The sequence below is a fragment of the Crocodylus siamensis genome, chromosome 2 (assembly GCF_052110815.1).
Source record: "Crocodylus siamensis isolate JL-2025a chromosome 2, ASM5211081v1, whole genome shotgun sequence".
Taxonomy (NCBI): Eukaryota; Metazoa; Chordata; order Crocodylia; family Crocodylidae; genus Crocodylus; species Crocodylus siamensis.
Window position 1 is genome coordinate 287,129,553 of NC_143396.1, and position 21,493 is coordinate 287,151,045.

A 21,493-nucleotide genomic window follows, 5' to 3' on the forward strand; every position below is an offset into this window, starting at 1 on the left:
ATAGCGCGGTGTGAAGCGGAGGGGAGAGGAGAGGAGACTCTCCTTGTAACCTGAGGTCACTCGCAGCCCGCAGTGCCAGTAAGATGATCGTGATGGAGCAAAGCAAGTATTCAAGCCTCAGGGGTAATCCCTGGCGATGAGCAGCGGGACCTGGTCCAGGCCGAGGGACTCTCTGGAGGGCCCTGAGCACCCCGGGCGCTCACGCGCTCTCCCCACGGCGCGGCCTGGCGCGGCACAGAGCCCAGAGGCCGCTCGGGCGAATGGCTCGCTGCTTAAAACACCCGTGGGTCGCGGCCCAAAAGTGAGTGGCAAGACTCTCTGAAAAGGGTCATGACCCAAGTTTAAAAATGGATCATTTCTCGGCCTCTTGAAGGCTCACTTCTTAACCTGGCGGGGGAAACACCACGTGTCTGCGGCCCTGAAGGCAGGTTTCCCATCCGCGCGGCAGGAGAACTGCTCTTCTGGCGTGGTTCAGCGCCCGCCGGGCCCGACGGCTTTCAGCCCGGTTTTTGGGAACGGGAGTCTCCTCCCCCGCGCGCTCTGGGCCTTTATGGCTAAGAGCAAGCAAAACTCGGGGGCATCCACACCCCAAGTCTCCAGGCGTGGGCCTGCGCTAGGACGCCTGCCAAAGGTTTCGGAAACATCCGATGCCCCAGGAGGTGGGGGATGTTTGCCAGTAGCTGGGCCACTTACAAGTTGCATTTGGAATCAGTTCGGGCTAATTTGGCCTGGGACACACATTTATAATAATAGTACAAAAAGGATCGACAAACTAAAAAAAATCCACACGGGGAGAGGGGGGTCGGTGAACAGCGCTGAGCCGCGGCTGCGCGGCCGGGCCCTGGAGGCGGCACATCCCCCGCCCCGCCCCGCCCCGCCCCCCCGGAACCCCCGTGCGCGGAACCTCGGAGCGCGGCGCGGGGCCGGGCGGGCGGTGCAGCGCCGGACCGCGCCGGGCTGGGCGGCGGCGGCATGGACGACCAGGGCTGCCCGCGCTGCAAGACCACCAAGTACCGCAACCCGTCCCTCAAGCTCATGGTCAATGTCTGCGGGCACACGCTGTGAGTGCGGCGCTGCCCCCAGCGGCGGTCGGGGGCAGGGGCTTCCCGCCGGGGTGCTGGCTCTGGCAGCCCCCCCGCCCCGAGGGTGCAGGGGCTTGGTCGTGGCCAGCCGGGTGCTCTGGAGCCCGGTATTCAGTGGCATCGTTTAGTGTCAGGGTGTCTGCGGGGGCACGGGGACATTTTGTGCCAGGGTGTTTGCTGGTGAATCACTTTGTGCCAGGATGTTGGCTGGGGAGGGGCATTTTGTGCCAGGGTGTTTGCTGGTGAATCATTTTGTGGCAGCAGGGTGTTTGCTTGGGGGGGTGGGCATTTCTTGTGCACGGGGTGGTGTTTTAGGCCATCCTGCATGGGGCTGGGAAAGGCTGAAAGAGTTTGGGTTGCAGGGGCTTGATTGTAGTCTTCTGATGCCTGAAGAGCGATGACAGAGAGGATGGAAATGGGTTTTTCTCTGTGACTGGAGAAGACGGGACCCAAGTTGCAGCAGGGGAAGTTGAGGTTGGAAAGCAGGGGGTCTTTTTGGCTCTGAGGGCAGCCCGGCATTGGCGCAGGCTGTCAACAGAAGCTGTGCAATTGCTGTGTTTGGAATAGTTCAAGAGCAGGATCCCATTGAGCGCTGCTTCCTGATGATGAGCTTGGGGAAAAGAAAGTTGGAAAAAAAAAAAAGAAGCATTTCCTATTCTTTACAGCATCAGTCGGGTTTGGTTTTGTTCCCCCTCCCCCTCCCCCTCCCCAGGCTTCTTTGTGTGGTAGTTTGATTGTTTTAAAGAAGCTGCAACTGACTTAAAGCTTCATCACTCTGTTGTCCTGAATAAGGAAAACATGCTGTGTTGGCAGGACTTTGGCTGGGAAATTTAAAATATGAATGAATAAAAATCCTGTTCTGAACTTGTGCAGAATGAGATGCCCCAGCAAACACCCTGACACGTCTGTAATGCACTTGGTTATTGCTTGCAGATCTCAGATGTTCATGCTTTTACAGAAGCAGTATAGGAAAAAAATACCACAAGTGTGGAATACATTACTTTTTTTGCATTCGGTGATGTTAGATGCACATATATTGTTTTTTTGAAACTATGCGTCAGTTTATTTTCTTCAGTCAAAACGAAAAAGTGACCAGTCTCTGCCTATAAGGATTTGTACAGATATAAACAGTATGGGCTTCGTTTGGCAGTGCTGGGGAACACTTACCCAACCAAATAAATGCCATGCTGTTAACATGAGGTAAAGGTCACAGAACTAGTCTCTCTGTAATCACCATGGCAAATCTTTAACTAAATATGATATTCCTCCTATTAGCACAGTATACATACACACCACTGCACACCTCCAATAAAGGCCTGGGTGAATGCTTGAGCTTCGAAGGGTACCTCAGACCAGTTTGCACGTACCTGTACAACCATATCTACAGACAGGTAGTGGGAATGCATCTCTTGACCTCAGCTGTCCTGAAAGCTCTCAGAATAAGATTTACAGCAAGGACCTTGTCTGCCTATCTGATATCTTTTATTAGACCAACTCAGATAGTTGGAAAAATTCTTCTTTGCAAGCTTTTGGCTATAAATACCTTTTATCAGACTGAAGAAGCACCTGCAGTTGATGTGTGCTCTGCTCAGATGGATGAATAGTAAAGAAGCCAGAGGCTGGCATGCATCGCCCACTGATTCCTCAATTTATATCTCCACTGACTGCCTGTCTTGCATGCAGAGCAGCCTCTGGCCTCTTCACTATTCATTCCATCCAGGAAGAGCACACACCGACTGCAGATGCTTCCTCAGCCTGACCGAGGGTATTTATTACCTGAAAGCTTGCAGAGGAGAATTTTTTCCGACTGTTTGAGTTGGTCTAATAAAAGATCAGATTTATCCAAAGAACCTTGCCTGCCTGTGTCCTTAGACCAACACGGCTGCAGTCTACACCTCGGAAAAAGGTTCATAGATCTGTAGACATAGGCAGACAAGGTTCTTTGGATAAATCTGATATCTTTTATTAGATCAACTCAAATAGTTGGAAAAAAATGCATTCCCAAGTAGTTGGAACCCAAACCAAGGAAAAATCCTATCAATAACTGCTGTCAAAGAATGCCAAAATCCCTGTCACAGCGATTCTCAGATTGCATTTGGATGAAAGGTGATGAACTGGGGAGTCTCGCATGTCTTCAGGTAATCATGGTTATCAAGAGAGCGTGCTAGATTTGGGCAGTGGGAAGTGGGCCCAGATCCACAAACCTTAAGTAGTGTACGTCCATGGATTTCAATGGGGCTTAGGTACCAAAGTCTTTGAGATTCTGGGCCATAGCAATTTCTACTTCTGGAAAGTGCTGTTTTTGCTTCTGTCTGTAGCCTGTCTGGGTTTAGGATATTGCTGCTCTGCTCCTTCCTTTGAATAGGATTTTTTTTTCCCAGAAGAATACTAGTTATAGGCATTGAAGTTGTTGTGAAGCTGTAGGAGGAAAGGGGAGGTCTGCTTTTTACTTTCACTTGCTGCTGATCCACTAAATGGCTGGAGGGGAGAAGAGACGCAGGCCACATCTACAGCAAGTTTTGGAAGATGCGTACTAGTTAACAGGTCAGCAGCCTAGTGTAGAGAAAGGTGGTATGCCCGGAATATCCTATAGCTATGGAAGGGATGCTGCCTTTCTGTAGGACGTGGGCAGGGAGCACAGGGCAGAAAGCAGAAGGTAGCAGCTTTGATGATCGTGCAGCCCTGCTTAAAGCCTTCAAGGCTGTACAGGTTCCTTGTCACTTCCAGAACAAGCCAGCACGTGTTAGTTTGACACTTCTCTGCAGCGCTTCTCTGCTTTAAAACATACAAGCCAAGGAGTAAAGTGAAAGTCGCTGTGGATTTCCAGTATCTGAACTTCCCTGGCTTTTGTTGTGATTATGGACTTTTTATGTTAACAGTATACACAGCTGGCTTTTTTTCTTTCTTAGCGTCCAGTCATTTAATGTTGCTCTTCTATTATCAAGTCTATGTTATAATCCTCTTTTGATGGGTTAATAATTTAGTCCAGGGGTGGCCAACCCATGGCACATGTGCCACAAATGGGTTGGGCAGCCCCTGGGTGTGGTGTGTGGCAGATCAGGAAGGCTGTGGGTAGCACAAGTAAGGCAGGGAGCACAGGGCATGGAGCAGAAGGCAGAGCAGCAGATTGGACTTAATTTGAGGCACACCTGTCAAAAAGATTGCTCCCCACTGATTTAGTAGTTTCAAATGATATCCAAGTAAAACTTGGTCTAGGAGTTGGAGTGCCAGGTGTCAGCTCTGACACTGAGGCTGCTGATCTGGTCATGAGGGTAGGGAGAAAGGAAGTAATTAAATGCAATTTATAGTAACACGCTTAGTTAAGGAAGTTCTGAATTAAGGTTGTCTACTGCTCTTTGACCCTCTTGCGCAAAATCATTACATCCTGCATGGTTCTGTATCAGCAAGCTGATAATAGTTCAAATGTCCTGGTCCTTATGCTGTAATTCACTGTGCATGGGTGGGTCTCTGCACTCAGCTCCTTCGAAGTCTGTGGGAGTTCATGGATTGGGACCCAGGTGGGAAGTACATGGGGCTGAGATATAAGGGTCAGTCACATGAGTGTGGGGGAGTCAAGGAGCCTTTATCGAAAATACCCTCCTGGTCAGTCTTCCACTGCAACTTTCTTTGGTGGATCCTAGCCAACCCTGAATGTTATGGGAATGTTTTATTTCCCTTAGTTACGGCCGCTTGACCAGTATCACCAAAAGTGTGATTCAGTGGGGAACTGTATGTATGTTTAGCATTACAGTAAGGTTGAAATATGCTTTTCCTTTCTAAAACTCTCCTCTCATGGTATGAGAGAACAAATTGGCAGTTAAAAGCTGCTGTAAGATAAGTCTTAACATGGAAACATTTAGTCTAGTCTAAGCAATGATAGTCTTTTAATTTATGTTTAAAAAGACATATAAAAAAAAAAGGGTGACCATCTTTTGATTAACAAATGAAATGGCTGGCCTAAAGGCCTTTGTTTTTTAGGGGGAGACTCAAGCAAGGATAGGATGGGTGGTTTGAAGTTCTGCAAGTATTAGCTTCTAAGGCTGCTGATGGCTCTGCTGTGCATTTAAATGTTTAGTCTCAGGACTTGCCTTCCAAAGCCCTTGCACACACATGACTATTCCTGGTTGCTTGGATGGTTCTTCATGTGATTTTGAAATGTGCAGAGACTGGATGTGTGCTGGTGAGTGGTGTTTTCATTCACCTAGCTTCATTTGAGACCATGACTTTTTTTTTTTTTTTTCCCTTGGCCTGCTTGGATTTCATTGCTTGCACTGAGTTTTAGGAGGCAGGTTTAAAGTACCCTACTGCTTTACGTGCATAAAAAGGAAAGGAAATGCATCCACCAAAAAGTGTATTAAAAGAACATTAAGATTGTTACCGCAAACAGGATTGGGGAAGGAAATTTACTGTTGGCTGTAAAATGTACCATATGGCCCCTGACAATCAGGCACGAAAGTTGTGTATAGAAAAAGTAATTAATAGCAGGGCTGGTCCAGCCATCCAGCCCTATCACCCCCTGTGTGCAGACCCCCTTTATTTCTTGATTGGAAGGGAAACTGGTTCATACAGGCCCTTCTCTGAAAAGCCAGGCTTCCTGTGACCCCTAACTCCAAAGAGAGTGGATGCAGAGGTCCCCAGAGTTGAAAAGACCTCTCTGAAGTGCAGGGTCTGTTTTACCAACCTTCTGCTGTACCAACCAGGCTTCTGCCCCATGTTTAATGGGCAATGGGGCACCCTTGGGAGAAAGGGCCACAGGCCTAGAGGAACACTCCTCCAGCAGACTAGCAACCTGGTTTCCTGGCTGACTGATCTTATAGGGCACCTTGTGAACTTGTTCTGGTGCTATCAATTTTCCAGTCTTCCCCAGGAGACTCCTTGCAACATGGTTGGGATCTTTATTAGAGGCTTAAATTATTTTTCCTTTATTTTTGCTCTGAGGGAAGTGGGTTAATTTTTCTCTCTCCCTCTGTTGATATGGCTCTGAAATGGAGATGGTGGCATAACAAGTCATTTATATTTTTCAAGACCTTGCTTTTCCTCACTCGGGGAGGCATCTGCTCATAAAGGTCTCCCAAGGGGACTCTGCAGTCTCCCTTGCACCCTGTTACATTTACTTCCCAGGATTCATTAGGGGGTAAGTGCATCCAATGAGGCCTCTCTAATTGCTGTCCTAATAGGCTCAAAACTGATGGAGCAGAGGGTTATTATTATTATTATTATTTTTTAAGTGAAAAGGGTTTGTGCCATTCTACAAGGGCCAGATCCACCACTGCTGGTTTCAGTGCCATAGGTAAGTGGTTCTTGACTTTGGCAGGCTCAAGGCATCTCTCAGAAAATAGCAACTCGTGGCTTTCACTTGTGTTTTGACTGCGGAAAAGAGCTCGGAAAGCCCACAGCAGGTCAGGATGCTTTTGACACTGTAGTTTCCTGTTAAAATCCTGGGTTCATCTTGTGAATCATGTGTAGCTGTTTGCATACCTAGTTGTGCTAATGCTGTAGTATCCCCTACAAACTGTTACTGCCTCCTATCTGGAAATCTTTTTTTTTAGGATTTATCCCAGGACAGTGGACATGGACGTCTGTCCAACTGCATTTTGTCTAGGGATAAAATGGTTTATCCTGGGATAAAGGCAATGGCTGTTTGTAGGCATTATGTCCTTGTGATTGTGGTATGTATGAGGGTTTGAGAGTACAGTTTTTAGGACTCTTTGCATAAATGGTTGCTTGCAAATGCAGGGGACTAAACACTGTGGCCTGAGAGGCCCCTTCAGCCCTATGTTCCTCCCTCAAGTTGGGCATGCATCATTGCCAGATGCTCCTGAAAAATCAGCCCAGGATTCTTGTTTCATACCCACCATGGAGTCAGTGTAGTAATTCTGTGCATGTGGGAGACAGAAGAGAATCTAGCTCCATTCAAGAGAGATTTGTTAGCTCCAGAGTACATATAAGAGTTAAAAACAAAGTTAGTTAATAAAGAAAAAAAATCTCTCTCAACATATGCAGAAGGAAATTTTAGAATTCAAAGAATTTATACTGTGCCTTCAGAGTGTTTTTAATTCTGTGTTTGCATTTCTTATCTCAGTGGGCGGGTTACTGGTAGTCTGGGTGGTGGTGGTATTGCATGTGGGACTTCAGGAGGATTGGACTGGTAACTTTTGAAGAAATCGAGTTCAGCTCTTTCACAGTTGAATGACAGCCTCTTGGGAGGCTGTCTTTCTCAAGCAGGGGTGGGCAATTATTTTGGCTGAAGAACCGCTTAACAAGTTTTGGTTGGCTGTTGAGGGCCACAAGGGTAGCTCCGCCCCTTGATGGATGCCCCGCCCCTTGGTCGCCCTCTTGGGACTAGAAGTCCCACCTCTAACCCCTAACCTTTGCCACTGGAAGTCCCTCCCCTTGCCCTGGGCATGCTCCTTTTGGGAGGGAGGGTGCTGCCATCTTGAAACTGGGAAAAAAACCCCCAAATCCTATTCCAAAAAATAAAACATTGACTACAACTTATTTTAATTTTATTTAAAAATATTTTTGTCCTGGTTTGTGTGTGTTTGCATAATGTATCTAGAGGCAATTTTATAATAGCTCAAAATATAATCCTACTTTCATATATTGTATGTGGAGGGGTGAGGGGGGGTGTGGGGCATGTGGGGGTGTGTGTGATGGGGTGTGGGTACAGTGGGTGGGGTGTGTAGGGAGGGTGAGTAGGTAGGTGTGGGGTATGTGGGGGTATGTGGTTGGGATGGGGCTATGGGAGGGTATGGGGTTATGGTGGGTGGGGTGGGAGTATGTGTGGGAGGGTATGGGTGTGTTTGGGGGAAGGGTTGGGGGTGTGTGGAGGGGCAGGTCCTCAGAGTCCCTGAAGTGTGCCAGTCCCTGGAGCTGAATGTAGCGGCAGTGAGACAGGCCAGCCCCACCTGGCCTCATATCATTCAGCTGCCTGTGCTCCCACCCTAGTCCTCGGCTGCAGGTGGTGGCAGCATGCAGGGCCAGCTCCACTGAGCCCTGTGTGATGGGGCTCGGCAGAGAGAGGAGCAGAGGCCACCCAACTTCTTCGTGCGGAGCTCCCTGCTGTTTCCCATGACCTGTATGTAGCAGTGAATGGGGCCAGGCCTCCAGCTCCATTCCCTGGGGCTCTCCCCAGAGGTGCGTGGCTCAGATGGACTGCATGTGAGCCTCACATGATGGACCTAGAGGGACCCCATGCCTGGGCTCCACCCCTCCCCACCCTGGGTCTCCACCAGCCCCCGCCATGGGCCCCACACTTCCACCTACCAACACCGCTGCCACTTCCCTGCTGCCACTGCTGGTCTTCCCCTGCCGCTTCCCTACTTTTCCCTTCCATGCGCCCACCCACCATTGCTGCTGCCATTTTCCGCCCACCACCACTTCCTATCCCATCCCCACACTGCTCCAGCTCCAGCCTGCCCTGGCCAGCACCATGTGGTTCCCAGATAGAGGCTGTGTATTGGTAGGCGAGGAGAATGGGACTGGGATGAGGGGCTCAGGGTAGGCAGGGTGAAGGACTTAAGACTGGAATTGAGGGAAGGGGGAAGAAAGGGTCAGAGTTGGAGGAAATGCTGTTACCAACAGTGTACTACTCCTCCTTCCGCAGCTGGGATGGACTTATGGTGCCTGTACACAAGTGTGGAACATGCTGTAATTACAGTATGTCAGGGCGGATTCGATTAATCGAGTCTGATGGAGTGTGCTAATTCGCGTGCTCCAGCCAGCCTCTGTGTCTCGTGCGTCTTGTGTATCAGCGTTCTTGAGCTTCAAAATAGTGGCGGGGGTGCTTTAACTAAAGCTTGTTTGAGCTTTAGATAAAACATCCCCACTGCCATTTTGAAGCGCAGGGATGCTGATGCATGAGACACTTTGAGCGCTTTAATTAGAGCAGCTCTTGAAGCTGCTCTAATTAAAATGTCCCCCTCTCCCAATCCGTGGATCACATGTCAAAACACCCTTGCAGTCTTCAGCCTGTTCAGTGGAAGTGCCGCATTATGTTGATAAAGTTACTTCAACTAAGTTAGTGGCTACTTGTGGGAGGGTTCATTCTTGGAGTTCCTAACCTGAGACCCTTGGTGTGACTGAGCTTTCATAAATGCAAATGAGGTCAATGGGAGAAACACTTTCAAGTTAGGAAACGCTGTATAATACAAAATACACCAACAATGGGACTCTTTAGCCTGGAAAAGCATAGGCTCAGGGGTGATCTGATGGCCACGTATAAGTTTATCAGGGGTGACCACCAGGATATGGGGGAACGGCTGTTCACCAGAGCGCCCCAAGGGATGACGAGGTCGAACGGTCACAAACTCCTGCAAGACCGTTTCAGGCTGGACATAAGGAAGAATTTCTTTACTGTCCGAGCCCCCAAGGTCTGAAACAGCCTGCCAGCGGAGGTGGTTCAAGCGCCGACATTGAACACCTTCAAGAGGAAATTGGATGCTTATCTTGCTGGGATCCTATGACCCCATCTGACTTCCTGCCCTTTGGGCAGGGGGCTGGACTCGATGATCCCGCGAGGTCCCTTCCAGCCCTGATGTCTATGAAATCTATGAAACATCCTGCGCGCCCTCCCTTCGGTTGGGTACTCAGAAACCCTTCTTGCTATAGCTCTTAATCTCCATCTTCCAGAAGCGGTGTAGGGGGAGTGATTAATATTTGGGAGACACCTAGATACTGAAGTAACAAGCACCATAGAAAAGCTGCTGATGAATTAATAATGGTGTATTCTCCGCAGGGTTGGAATAATGCACTAGAAATGAGGCAAGGGGCCCACATTGAACAACCAAGGAAAAATGATACCACATATATGCTCCTTAGTGGAGCAACATCCATCCTGTCCACTGAGTCCTGTGGAGGGGAAAAAAAGTTTACATAATTAATGATTTTATCCTTATGTATTCACACAAATGAGCTGAACTCTGGTTGCTCAGGCTGCCTGAATTATATGACACTTCCTGTCTCAGGAACATTTCACGTAGTTGCTTTTAACACGGGTCTCTGTGCGCAGCTTACCTATGTAAGGAGGAGGTAATTATTTGACAGGATTTTAATTGCAGTAGGATCCTGTTTATGTGGGAAGTCCTGTGTTCTCTGCAACAGGTCTGTTTGCTTTTTTTGTTTCTCAATTTTAAAAAAAAGCAGTTCTACTTTGATTATCTCGGGTAGAAAACTTAACGCTCTAATTATAGTTTTTCTTTAGGTTCTGTAGAAGCTGACTCCATTGCTGGTGTTCACTATAAGTGTGTACTTGGTTTTTTTTTTCATTTCATTTTGTATTTTTGCATTATGTTGTATTTGTTACTTTGATCAATTCAAAGCCCACTGAGTTGATTGTTAACAGTCTGCAGTTTCTGTAAGGGAACAACTTTGAAGATCAGTTGTAACTTCATAGTAATCCCTTGTTATTTTGCGTACTTGACATTTCATATTATAGTCCATTATAAAGGGCAAACGCATTTTGAAAAGAATAGCTTTTAGACATAATGGACCACTGTTGTTCCTGCTGTGAGCTCTAGTTGGTCCAATAAGTTTGTTAAAATCCAGATACCTTTATAGAAGAAGAGTGGGGAAAAAATGCCAAATTGATTGGAAAAATAGAGTTCTAACCCCCAACGCCCCACACATAGAGAGCCTGCTATATCATTGAAAATTTAATGAGGCTTTCATCAATATGGTGCAGTGCCTCTGCATTCTCTGAAATATATTCATATTTAATGAGCCTTCATTCTAATTTCAGGTAACAGGAACAACTGGATATTACCATCATTCTGATGTATTTGCAAACAGTATTTCCCATTGTCATGTGAAATGTGAAATTCTTAAACTGTTTGAATCTGAAGTCTCATTTCCTCCCCGTTGAGATGCATACCTCATCTAGTGCTTGACAATTTAGTCATCAAGCAGCTGGTACTTCTGAGACGAAACATTTTTAACTAATGCTATCTGGCCTTAGACACTTCTAAAAATCAGCCTTGGAGATTCTCCTGGGAAACCAGCACCTATGTTTTTAAAGCAGTGAGCTATTTTGCTTGAGTAAGGATCAGAAAATTTGGCCCTAAATTATTTGAATGTCAAAGACCTGACCCATTATAATAAATACACTGAAGTATTACTGTTTTACCTATGGTGTAGGGCTTTTTTTAAAGTTATTTGTTAGATAATTATTGCTACATAGTATGTGGGGAGGTTGGGAGAAGGAGGGAAACATTAGTGCTGAAGAAATTTAAATAAATTTATGTTATAGTTGATTACAGGCAATAGAAAAGATCTAGAGACTGAAAATATCCTGTTGAAAATGAAACAAACTCTGAGTAAAGAGGTCTGCCTAGTTTTGACTAATATTGTAGCTCCGGGCATGCACATCTCATTTAGACAGCTAAAAAAAAATGCTTTGGGACTGATTTTGCTTGGGAGCCTTGAGATTTGTCGTGATGTTGTGAAAGTAGAGATTTTTGTTTAGTACATTTTTTGGATTAAAAATATCTGAAAATACCACCTTCTTTGTGGTAATGCTTTTTTATTTTATTTTTAATTAAAAATACAATAGTTTGGTCATGTGAAAATATATCATTGTTTTATCTGCATTATTTAGTTTATGATCCTCTTATTGTTTCTCATAATCATAATTGGCATGTGTCCATTAATATTTAATTTGTGTTTTAGAGGTTAATTGCAAAGAGAGGCCTGTATAATGTGATGCATTGAATGGAGGCACATAAAATGTAATAACCAAAAACATTCTCCAGCACACCTACAGCCTGTGTAACTATCCATGGGTCACTTTGGGAGACAGTGTCTGTTTTTGTCTTCTCAGAGGTATGTATCTATGTCGTCTCTCCTTTTGGAGTAGATTTAAAACAAAACAAAAACTCTTTTTGTACATGAATTTCAGTTCTAAGAGTGAATTTCCAGGGCATGTGCTACTTTTAAGGTAATTTGAGAGTTAAAACTATTTTCTTGCTACTGAGTTTGCTCCATGTAATTGTACCGGCAAAGTCAGTCGAACAGTTTTTCATACATTTTTACGTTGCATGGCCTTCAAAGGTTTTCACTAAGAAATATAAGAGGCTGTACACGGTAGCTGTGCAGAGCAGTGAACTGAATACATGTGTTCATGGGGTGTTGTATGTTATTTTTCTGCTGTTTCACATAAAACCTGCCGGGCTAAGCTCTGGCATTGACACTCTTGAGGCTTTCCTAGATGATTACCGAAGTTCTGAAATAGCACTCACTCCCTGTTCCTTTAAGTAAGAGCACTGATGCGGGGTGTGGGTTGCAAGTCTCTAAAGAGAAACCCTCCGTCCGACCGTTGCCAGTACCAGCTTCCTTAACGCTGTCCCACTAACGTGCCTAAGCTTGTCGTGAAGGCAGCAGGGTGAGCGTCTGGGCTGTAACTGGAGGAGTAACAGCACAGAACTTGCACCCTCGGGGGAAGTGGGGCCTGATTTGATCCTTACGTCACCGTTGTGACGTTCTGGCCTGTGGGGGCTGGCATTACGGGGCTTGTTCCTAGCTGCTATCGGATGCAGCACTGCCCTGAATCTGTGAAGTGCAGCCCTGCTCCTGACGAGCTACCTCCATCCTCCAGCATGGAGGATTGCCATTAGGAGTTTTCCTCGGGATGGAGCCAGAGTGCCTCCCCCACCCAAGGGCCCTTTTGCACTGGCCTTTTTGCCTGACGCAAAGGGTCTAGACTAGGCATGAGAGTGGCATCCAGCGTCTCTAGCGATGAGCAAGGTAATTCAGTTTGTGGCCAGTCAGCCCTAGGTACTCCGTAGCAATGGCCAATATATACCAAATACGCATTACCGAGAATTAGTTAGCTGCGTTGGTCTGAAGTCAGGCAGAGGCAGGGAAGGGTGATGCCTTAGATTATCTGGTTCAGAGAGGGATTAGTTTTTGTAGGCAACAGCCTACATCTGCTCAAGTGTACTGTTGCCTATGAAAACTTATACCTCTTTGAACCAGTTAGTCTCCAAGGTGCCAAATAAGCATTAGTAATGCTTTATCTTCTCTTATTCCTTGGAGCCTCAGAACAGCAGACACTCCCTATGCCTGACGAAGGGCGATTGCACCCGAAAGCTTGCAAAGAACTTTTTTCCAACTACTCAGTTGGTCTAATAAAAGATAGCACATCTCAAAGGCCCTCGCTTGCCATTAGTAGTGGGGACTCTCGCACGGTGGGAGATGCACTTACCTGAGCCTTCTGCCCTTCTTGAGATAGCGGGCTTAAAAAAATAGGTATCCCTATTTTTTTCTTGTTTCCCAAACTGTTTTTTGGGAGCAAAGAGTGGAACAAATGAATGAATTGTGGGTGGAGGAAGAGCATTGTTTTCACAAAGGCTCAGGTCTCAGTTCTGCAAACAGCCAGAATAACTTCTTTGGGGAAGCAGCCCCAGAGAAGTCAAGGGGATGCTCTGAGTGAATGTTTGCAGGATCAGACACTTTTCCTTTAAAAACACACATGGGTTGTTGTAATGATGTTTCTGTCCAAGTCTCTTGGTAGAGCTGAGCAGTTTATTTAGGCCAGGCTACTAACTGCGGGCTTGTGCGGGTATATCGTCCCGGTGTGACTGCTCTTCTCTTTATATTTGGCTTGGCTTACAGCATGAGGTTGAAGATGGCTTAGATGGGGAAGGACTTTTTTTTTCAAGATGTCATCAGTGCCAGGCTCCTAATTAACTGGCTTTCATTCTCCTACTGAGCAACATCAGACCATCTGACCTGGCAATGTTGTACTTGCCGAAAAAGTTCATGGAGGGCTTTCTTTGAGGACGTCCTTCTGTCGGTCTCCCGCACACAAGGAGGGGATGGTTTGCTTTGGCAGGGTTGGAGGGACTTCTTTCCAATGGACTGAGCAGCTGAAGTAAACATCATTTATTTGCACTTCTTAATTGGGGTTCTTTGCTTTTTGCAGTGGAAGTCGATTCAGAATATGAAAGCTTGCTTAAAAATTTTTGCCAACTGTTTAAGCTGGTCTAATAAAAAGATAACAGATTCACCTAACGAACCTTGTCTGCCTTCAGAATACGAACACTTCCAAGGCAATTTGAATATTTTACCTGTAATCACTTAGGGGTAAATGTTTTCAGATATAATTAATACATGAAACTACATTAAACTGAAGTTACTTCTTCCAAGGTTAAAACAACGCCAGTTGTATGATTAACTTCTGTCGTCTTGATTTTCAAAGCTCTGTTATAGTGGAGGTGTTAACTTATGTGCATGCACACAACCTCCCCCCAGCTTCAGGAATCTCCTAATAACGGAAAGTGTTAAGCAACTCTAAATATAGAAGTTGCTTCTGGCTCTTCCTTTAACATGGACTCTTCTGGTCTAAGTATCTGACATGCTGAAACATGGAATTGAAACTACAAATCGTATTTAAAAATTGTGCTGCAGGGGTTTTCCTTGTTTTGTGAAGAGCTCTTTTAAAAGAGTCTCTTTTGGAGAAGTTTTTGTCCTTCTGATGTGATAGTGAGAACACAAATGACTGGTGGTGGGTTTTTTTTTTTGCACTGGGTGCTGTTCCAGACAACTAATCCATCTCTCACCACTTATCCCAATTAGCAATGAAGTGACCCTACAGTTTTGGCCATGGAGGAAAGAGGGATTCAAACGGGCTATAGATAAGAATAGAAGAGATTAAAGGCAAGTATGTGAGGGGGTCTCCTGAGACACTTTCACAATCATGCTCATTCTTGCATCGGCTATTTATTTGCCTAAGCGCTTGCGGGCTGAGTCATGCGCAATGATATTGCAGGTTGCCAGGTGTCATGATTTGTGTTAGTGTAAATTCATGTCCTGTGCTGATTCCACCTGCATGCTGGGTCGTAATCAAATGTCTGTGATCCTTAGAAGTGGGTTCCTAGCATAGCAGTGATACGTGCAACTTGACCATCCAATGTCCATCACAGCTTTTTGAGGATTTCATATTTTGTGTTATAAGCCATTTGGATTTGGTTTCCTTACATCACTAACACCTAGGAAGGATTATGCCTCAGGCCATGATGCACATTCAGGTTCAGACAGTGAAATGGCACCAATGGGAACTGAGTTGCATGTGTGTAGTAGAGTTCAGGAGCCAACGGCCTGTGTCTCGGAGCGCCCCGTTGCAGAAATTGCCGTGGTGCTTGTAGTGTTGTACATTCAGAGTGATGGTCTTCTCCGAGTGTAGGGAGAGTGCTTCCCCAGTCCACCCTGTGGGAATCACAAGATGTGATTTTTTTTTTATTTACGACTTTTTATAGCTCATGGGCATGAATGCGGAGGTTTTATTCTGCCTTTGCATACATCAGCAGTTCCCAGGTTTCGTAAACTGAAGGCAGACTTCAGAAGATGGCAGCTCTTAGCTTTCGCTCACTTTTTTGGCTATGGAAAAATAGTAGAGTAATGCTTCTGTTGCAAAGAACTCAGAAAGACCACAGCAGGTCAGAGTGTTTTTGATGCTCTGGATTCCTATTTGAAATCTCTGAGTTTATCTTGTGACTTTTGTGCAGGTGTCTGCATACCTGAAAGTGCTAATATTATGTGACATCCCACGGCCCTGTTAAAAAGACCTTACACGATCCTGGTTGAGAATCCATAGCACTGAGATTGTATATTTGATATTAAGATGTAATTTAATATACATAAGGCTTTTTTTCGCTTCACTTTTGCAAGTACCTTCAATACTCCAAGTCCACTTGGAGAAAACATGGCAGAGGGCATCCTTAGCAGTTGCTCCTCAGCTCTGGTGCTCTTTCCTCTTGATCTCCGCCAGAGCCCAAGCCTGGACATCTTTCAAAAACATTGCAAGATCTTTCTGTTTGGGCAGGTATTTAGCAACCACAGTTTAGGCTGAGATGATATTTCGTGGGTCCCTGCTTCATTTTGTTTTATTTTGTTATGTTTATTCAAATTTGTTGGGAATGGCAGCATCTAAATTGCAGAAGTAAATGAATACATAAAGTCTATTGTATTTCCCTGCGAATAAGAGGAACTGCTGTGAATTTCTGGAAGCATCGTGGTTTGAGAAGAAGGAAAGAACTGTGCTGACAGATGCGTGGAGGGGCTTGAACAGGGGGTTGGACAAGATGACTGCCCAAGGTCCTTCTCTGCCTTTCTGCTCTGTTCTTCGGTGACTGTCTAAGCAGATCTCTAAGATAGGGACATGGGATGGAAAAATTCCCTCCCCCTGCCTCCCAAGGTGTAGTTCAAATCTGTTTTGCTCCTTTTAAATCAAATGAACTGTCTTGCCTTGCCCCTGTTATCATGTGTCTGACTAAAATGCCCTGTACAAAATGTTACTCAACAGGATGAAGTAAATTCTGTGTTAGCGACATTTTTCACTTTGCCTTCACAAACCTGTCGAAAGCGAGCAAAAGTGTAGAAATTAAAAAAAAAAGGGTTCATATCAATGGTTAATTCTCGTTTTTGTGGCTATGAGGTTAATTTAATGTAATCTGACACACTGGTAAGAATAATGCTTGCAGATATTAAGGATTATCTCAAACTTAAATCACTCAAGTGTGGGTACTTACAAGGACAACTCCCAGCCCCCCCTTCAAGTTCAGTGAGGGGAATGGAAAAATCCTCTAATTAGCTATGGTTTAAAGAAGCAGACAGAAATCTGAGTTGGGAAGGTGAGAATATGTTGTAACAAAAGGAAAGAGAGAGAACATTTCCCATGCATGGATTAAATCAGTTCAGTATCGACTTAGGGTGCTTGGTCTCATTCACAAAGCATTGTTAATTGTCTTGCTGTGCAATCCTGGGATCCGAGACAGTGAAGTCAGCTGTGATGGCTGTTTGTAATCTTGAGGCTCTTAACCTGGCTTCTTTGTCTACCAGTTTTTCCTTTCTGGACTTGAGTGGACTTAGGGAGGGTCTGCGCAATGGAAGTGGTCAGTCACGCGCATGCAGGCTACATTTGTCCCCACTGTTCGGGGAGTCATCTTGCAGCTGTGTGATCTGTTATGTGTGCAGGTGGAGAGAAGGACAGGGAAAAGTCATTCTCCAATTGGCCTGCAGAAAGTACATCGTGTCCCTGCAGTGCTAGTCCTGGGGTCCTTTCAAAGGGTATTGGATGCCGGGCAGGTGAGTCAGCCTTTTGTATCCTGGCCCAGGTGCATTACTTACTTTCAGGATAGCATGCTAGGACACACACTGGCATTCATCACATTTGCAGACACTCCTCTGGAGTTGACGAAGGCCTTTGTGTTGTAACCGGTTTTCCTTAATGCTCAGGGAGTGACTGACTCTACATTTTCCCCCACATTTCATCATTGGCCTGTGAAATACAGGAAGCATTTCTATAGTGTGACCTTTGTGACACAGTGATTTTTTGGGAGCAGCCTCCCCTAACCCCACAACACGCATCCCAGAGCAACTTTCTAAAAATGAATATGCCCACTTACGGCTTCAGGCTGCTTGGCAAAGGGCTCTGTCTCCTCATGCCTTTGGGTCATCCAGGCCACTTTTCCCTGTCTGTTAAATTCATCCTTGTTCGCTGCTGCTGGTTTAAAAATTCATGTTGTGCAGGAACTAGGGTTTTGCACAGCTCCATGTTGGGACTCTTCCCGTGCTGAGCAGAAAAAAAATGGAGCTATAAGACAGTGAACTGGTGATGCAGAGGGAAGAATGTAGCCCTCCATTTTCGTGGTAGGCCAAGTGCTCAGGCTTTTGCTTAGCAGCCTGTATCTAGCCACGTCTCTCCTTACTGAAGAATAAAGGCAAGCGAATGTTAAGCTTGCGGCTGTGAGCAAGTAAAAGGTAAGGCTCCCTCAACCTTGCTGTTTCCCAATGAGACTTTGATACCCACGTGAGATTTGCTTAGAGAGGAGAATATTGAGCCAGCAGTGCATTCATCAAATATAAAAGAGCTAGGCTGGGTAGCTAAATGAGGCATTGAGTTGCAGAGAATTAGAGAAGACCCCACATTCCTTCTTGGTACTTGTAACGTGCACTGTTTTGTTCTCCCTCCTCCCCCCAGCTTCTCCTAAGGATTTGTGTATGGGGGTGCTTTGTGTGTGTGCATAAGCAGAACTCATTTTTTGAGTCAATGAACATTCACCGCAAAGGGGCTGAATTCTGCACACACCCCGGTAGAAAGCGCGTATTACTAATGAAACTGGTGGGACTGATGTTTCTTGAAAGCCCATGACAGCTTCTGCTGACTTGGGACAGGCCCTTGACACGCAGCAGTAACTGGGCCCTCGACTTTCATCTAGGAGTGAATGTGCCCAGGAAACAGTGTTTAGTTCAAGTGCACTTTAGTCCATTTTAATCCATCCCGTGTGAAACACAGCATTGTAGCATACCACTTGGACTCTCGGAGATGGAAAAAATGACTTAATTGCATATTGTCAAAACAAAGCTGTTCTTTAGATATGGTCATTTAATGGACCATTTAGCTTTGCTTCAAACTGGTTTTGCTAAATCTGCTGAGGGAAAGTCACATGGGTTTATCTTTCGATGACAATTGTTTGCTGTGTAGGTGGGGGTATAATGCAGGTGCTGGTGACAGTTTGAGAGATTTGACTCTGTGCCCACTATGAGAAATGACTGCCTAGCTAGCAACACCAAAGCGCTGTATTATCTTGTTAACGTGTTCTCCTCTTTGTGCAATTAAACCACATTCACTTGAATCCACTTTTCCCCTGTAACTTTCCCCATTTTTTTTTATACTTTATCCTTTTTTGTTTCTGGAAACTTATAAAGCAGTTCCCTGTCTGAGACCTTCCTGTCAATTGACAGATGTAACTGAAGGCTGATTTTTGACGTGATCTTTTGGTGACCGAGAGCTATCTTTTGATAAGAGAGAGTGTGAGTTTCAGTATTGTCAAGTCTTCAATGATAAGATATGTGTGAAAGAGTGGTCGACAAGAAATAGTATCTTACTTGGGTGAGGAAGATCGTCTCATGTAGTGCATTAGGTTTGTATGTAGGCAGAGACTTAGGAACCCCAGTCGGACTGACTTCATCAGTGACCTTTTCTATAGCCCATAAAACAATGGGAATATGCCCCAATGGAAGAAAGTTCAACTGTGTTACTCTGCAGTCCTAAAAGTATTGCCTGGTGTAGTGGTTGTGCATTGTGTATATGTGCAGGGAAGAACCGCAGAAAAGAGGAGGGAGGACCCTCTTGGTCCATATGTCCAGCCCAAGGAGAAGCAGGAGTGTCTACTGACCCTATTTTTTAGTCTTGCTACTGGCCATTGAATTACTGTGTATCCAGTAGGAGAAAGAGAAGGAGCGCTGCTATACCAGTGAGCCAGCGCAGGATGAACCATCAAATCAGGTGACTCTGAGCATGCAAATTTGCTATCAGCTCTAGCATATTTAGCTAAATCATTGTGGGTGGCTGTGTGGGATGAAGCTCTTGGTAATGTAAATAGAGGTATGTTTTGGTTTTAAATATTTTGGGAATGCGGTTTGATTTTTTTCTCAATTTTTAGTGGCCAAGTGGAGCACGGCTCTTGCTATAGAACTCTGTTGTCAGACTGGTTAATTTTGTACGTTGGGTGTCACTCAATGTGTTTTTCAGGGTTTTCTAGATAAAATCCACAGGGTGATGGTGTTTCCTGTCAGAAGGCCAATATACTGCAAATGCAAAAGTTTGCTGTTTGCAGCAGCATTGAGAATTCAGCTCTGAGGTTGATCATAATGCTGTCCCAAGTAAGTCAAATACCTACGTGCACCTGCGTGGGCAGAAACATTTTCAGGTTTGTGTCATGGGAAGAGTGATAGTTTTATGTATACGGTGAACAAAGTCTGTAGTTTGTATATCCTACAAATAAACCCGAATTTTTATCTGCATTATGAAATAGAGAAGATTACAGTGCTCGTGCTGTAATGTTTTCCAGAGCTGGAGGTTGAAGTATAGCTAATATTGCACACCTTGACTTGTTATGTTGCACGTGTGGTTTTAAGGGTTGGGAACAGTGTGGATTGTCAGTTAGATACAAGTGAAGGAAGTGGGTTTACTTTGTGGGGATCTGAATGCTTTGTGAAAAGCTCTCAAAAATCACTTTATTAACAGAATACATGCATGGCTTTAATTTAGTAGACTGCTAATTATAGGCTTTTTTTACCCCACAAGGCCAGAGTACAGTGAGAGACGTCTTGCAGTAGTTGATGACATCAGTTGTTTTGGAGCAGTGCAGGGGTCTGTGTTCTTTACTCTGCTTTAGGTATTAGCTAGGATCACATCTAGCAGGGGAAACCCATGGGAAAGCGTTTTGGGGTGTGATTAAGTAGGTAGCTATTGAGCACCCACTGAACTACTACCTCAATTTTTGCACTGGACTCCTGAGCCCCCATGCCTTTTGAATAGTAAAGAAGTTCATTTTGCAAAGTGTTTACCATTGCTGTCTTAGGGTGTGATCCTTCAGTCCTTGTATGAATGAGTAATCCTTGTTCGCCAGGGTACTTCCAATGACTTCTATCCTACCAGTGTTATAAGGCTGGTCAGATTGGGCTTATTATTTGACAGCTATACGTAGCAGTAGTCTAAGATTTTTCCCGTTTTACTTACGGATAGTATGGCAGAGGAAATGGTATTCACTGCACATTAGTAACTTGCTTTTGGCTAAGATTTTCCAAGATGATTAATGGCTTCTGCCTGCCCAACTTGAGACATTTTGAAGGTCCTCCATTTTCCAAGAGTTAGCATCCGTTCTTCAAGGCTTCTGTAATGGGGAACCCAAAATCTCTAGTCTCCTTGGAAAATGTTGGCCTTTCATTTCAGAAGTTGCATCAAGTTTATTGCAGGGTCAAGCTCTAGCCCAGTGGTTCTCAACCTTTTTTGTACCAGGACCCATCTGTAAACATTGATGATCAGTCCTAACCCAGTGCCCCATAGTCCTGACCTGCTGCCGCCTGCCCCCCAGACTCCAGCCCCTCAGTGTGTGGGGCAGGGGGGATCCCAAGCAGCCCCTTGCAGGTGGGAACTACCTGCCTGCAAGGGAAAAGCTATCATTTCCTGTGTTTTTCTCCTTTAAAGGAGAATCCATTTTTAAAGTTTGTTGATCCATTTTTAAAGTTCGTGTGCAACCCTTTCATATATTCTTGCAACCCACTTTCGGGTCACAACCCACGGGTTGAGAAACGCTGCTCTAGCCTATAAAAATGGGTAGGCTTCTGGGTGCTATGACTTTTTTTTAGGAGAAAAAAACCTGTCGATCCCCATCACACCCAAACTTTTAAACTATTGAAATGTTGCTGAGAAATACCTCTCTTACTTATGTTTGGTCTAACTTGTCATTCCAGTTAAGTCTGATTTGAATTCGATATTGTTCCTCTGAAATAAATGTCCTCCCCCAGGTATCTGTTAAGGTATATATCTATTCATGAAAGGGCTAAACCCTAAGTAGGTGTATTCTTTTGATCAGTCTGCCCTATACCATCTGCTCCCAGTCCCTTGGCAG

The 21,493-nt window shown here is 45.2% G+C and overlaps 1 protein-coding gene across 1 annotated transcript in view; it reads left to right on the forward strand.

The window, feature by feature from the left end:
- The first annotated feature begins 893 nt into the window (after window positions 1-893).
- Window positions 894-21,493, forward strand: part of MNAT1 (MNAT1 component of CDK activating kinase) — a 154,971-nt gene continuing 134,371 nt past the window's right edge. Inside the window, exon 1 of the mRNA XM_090034316.1 lies at window positions 894-1,061. Coding sequence (XP_089890442.1) covers window positions 973-1,061 — 89 coding nt within the window. The 5' untranslated portion in view covers window positions 894-972. The remainder of the gene's footprint in view (window positions 1,062-21,493) is intronic.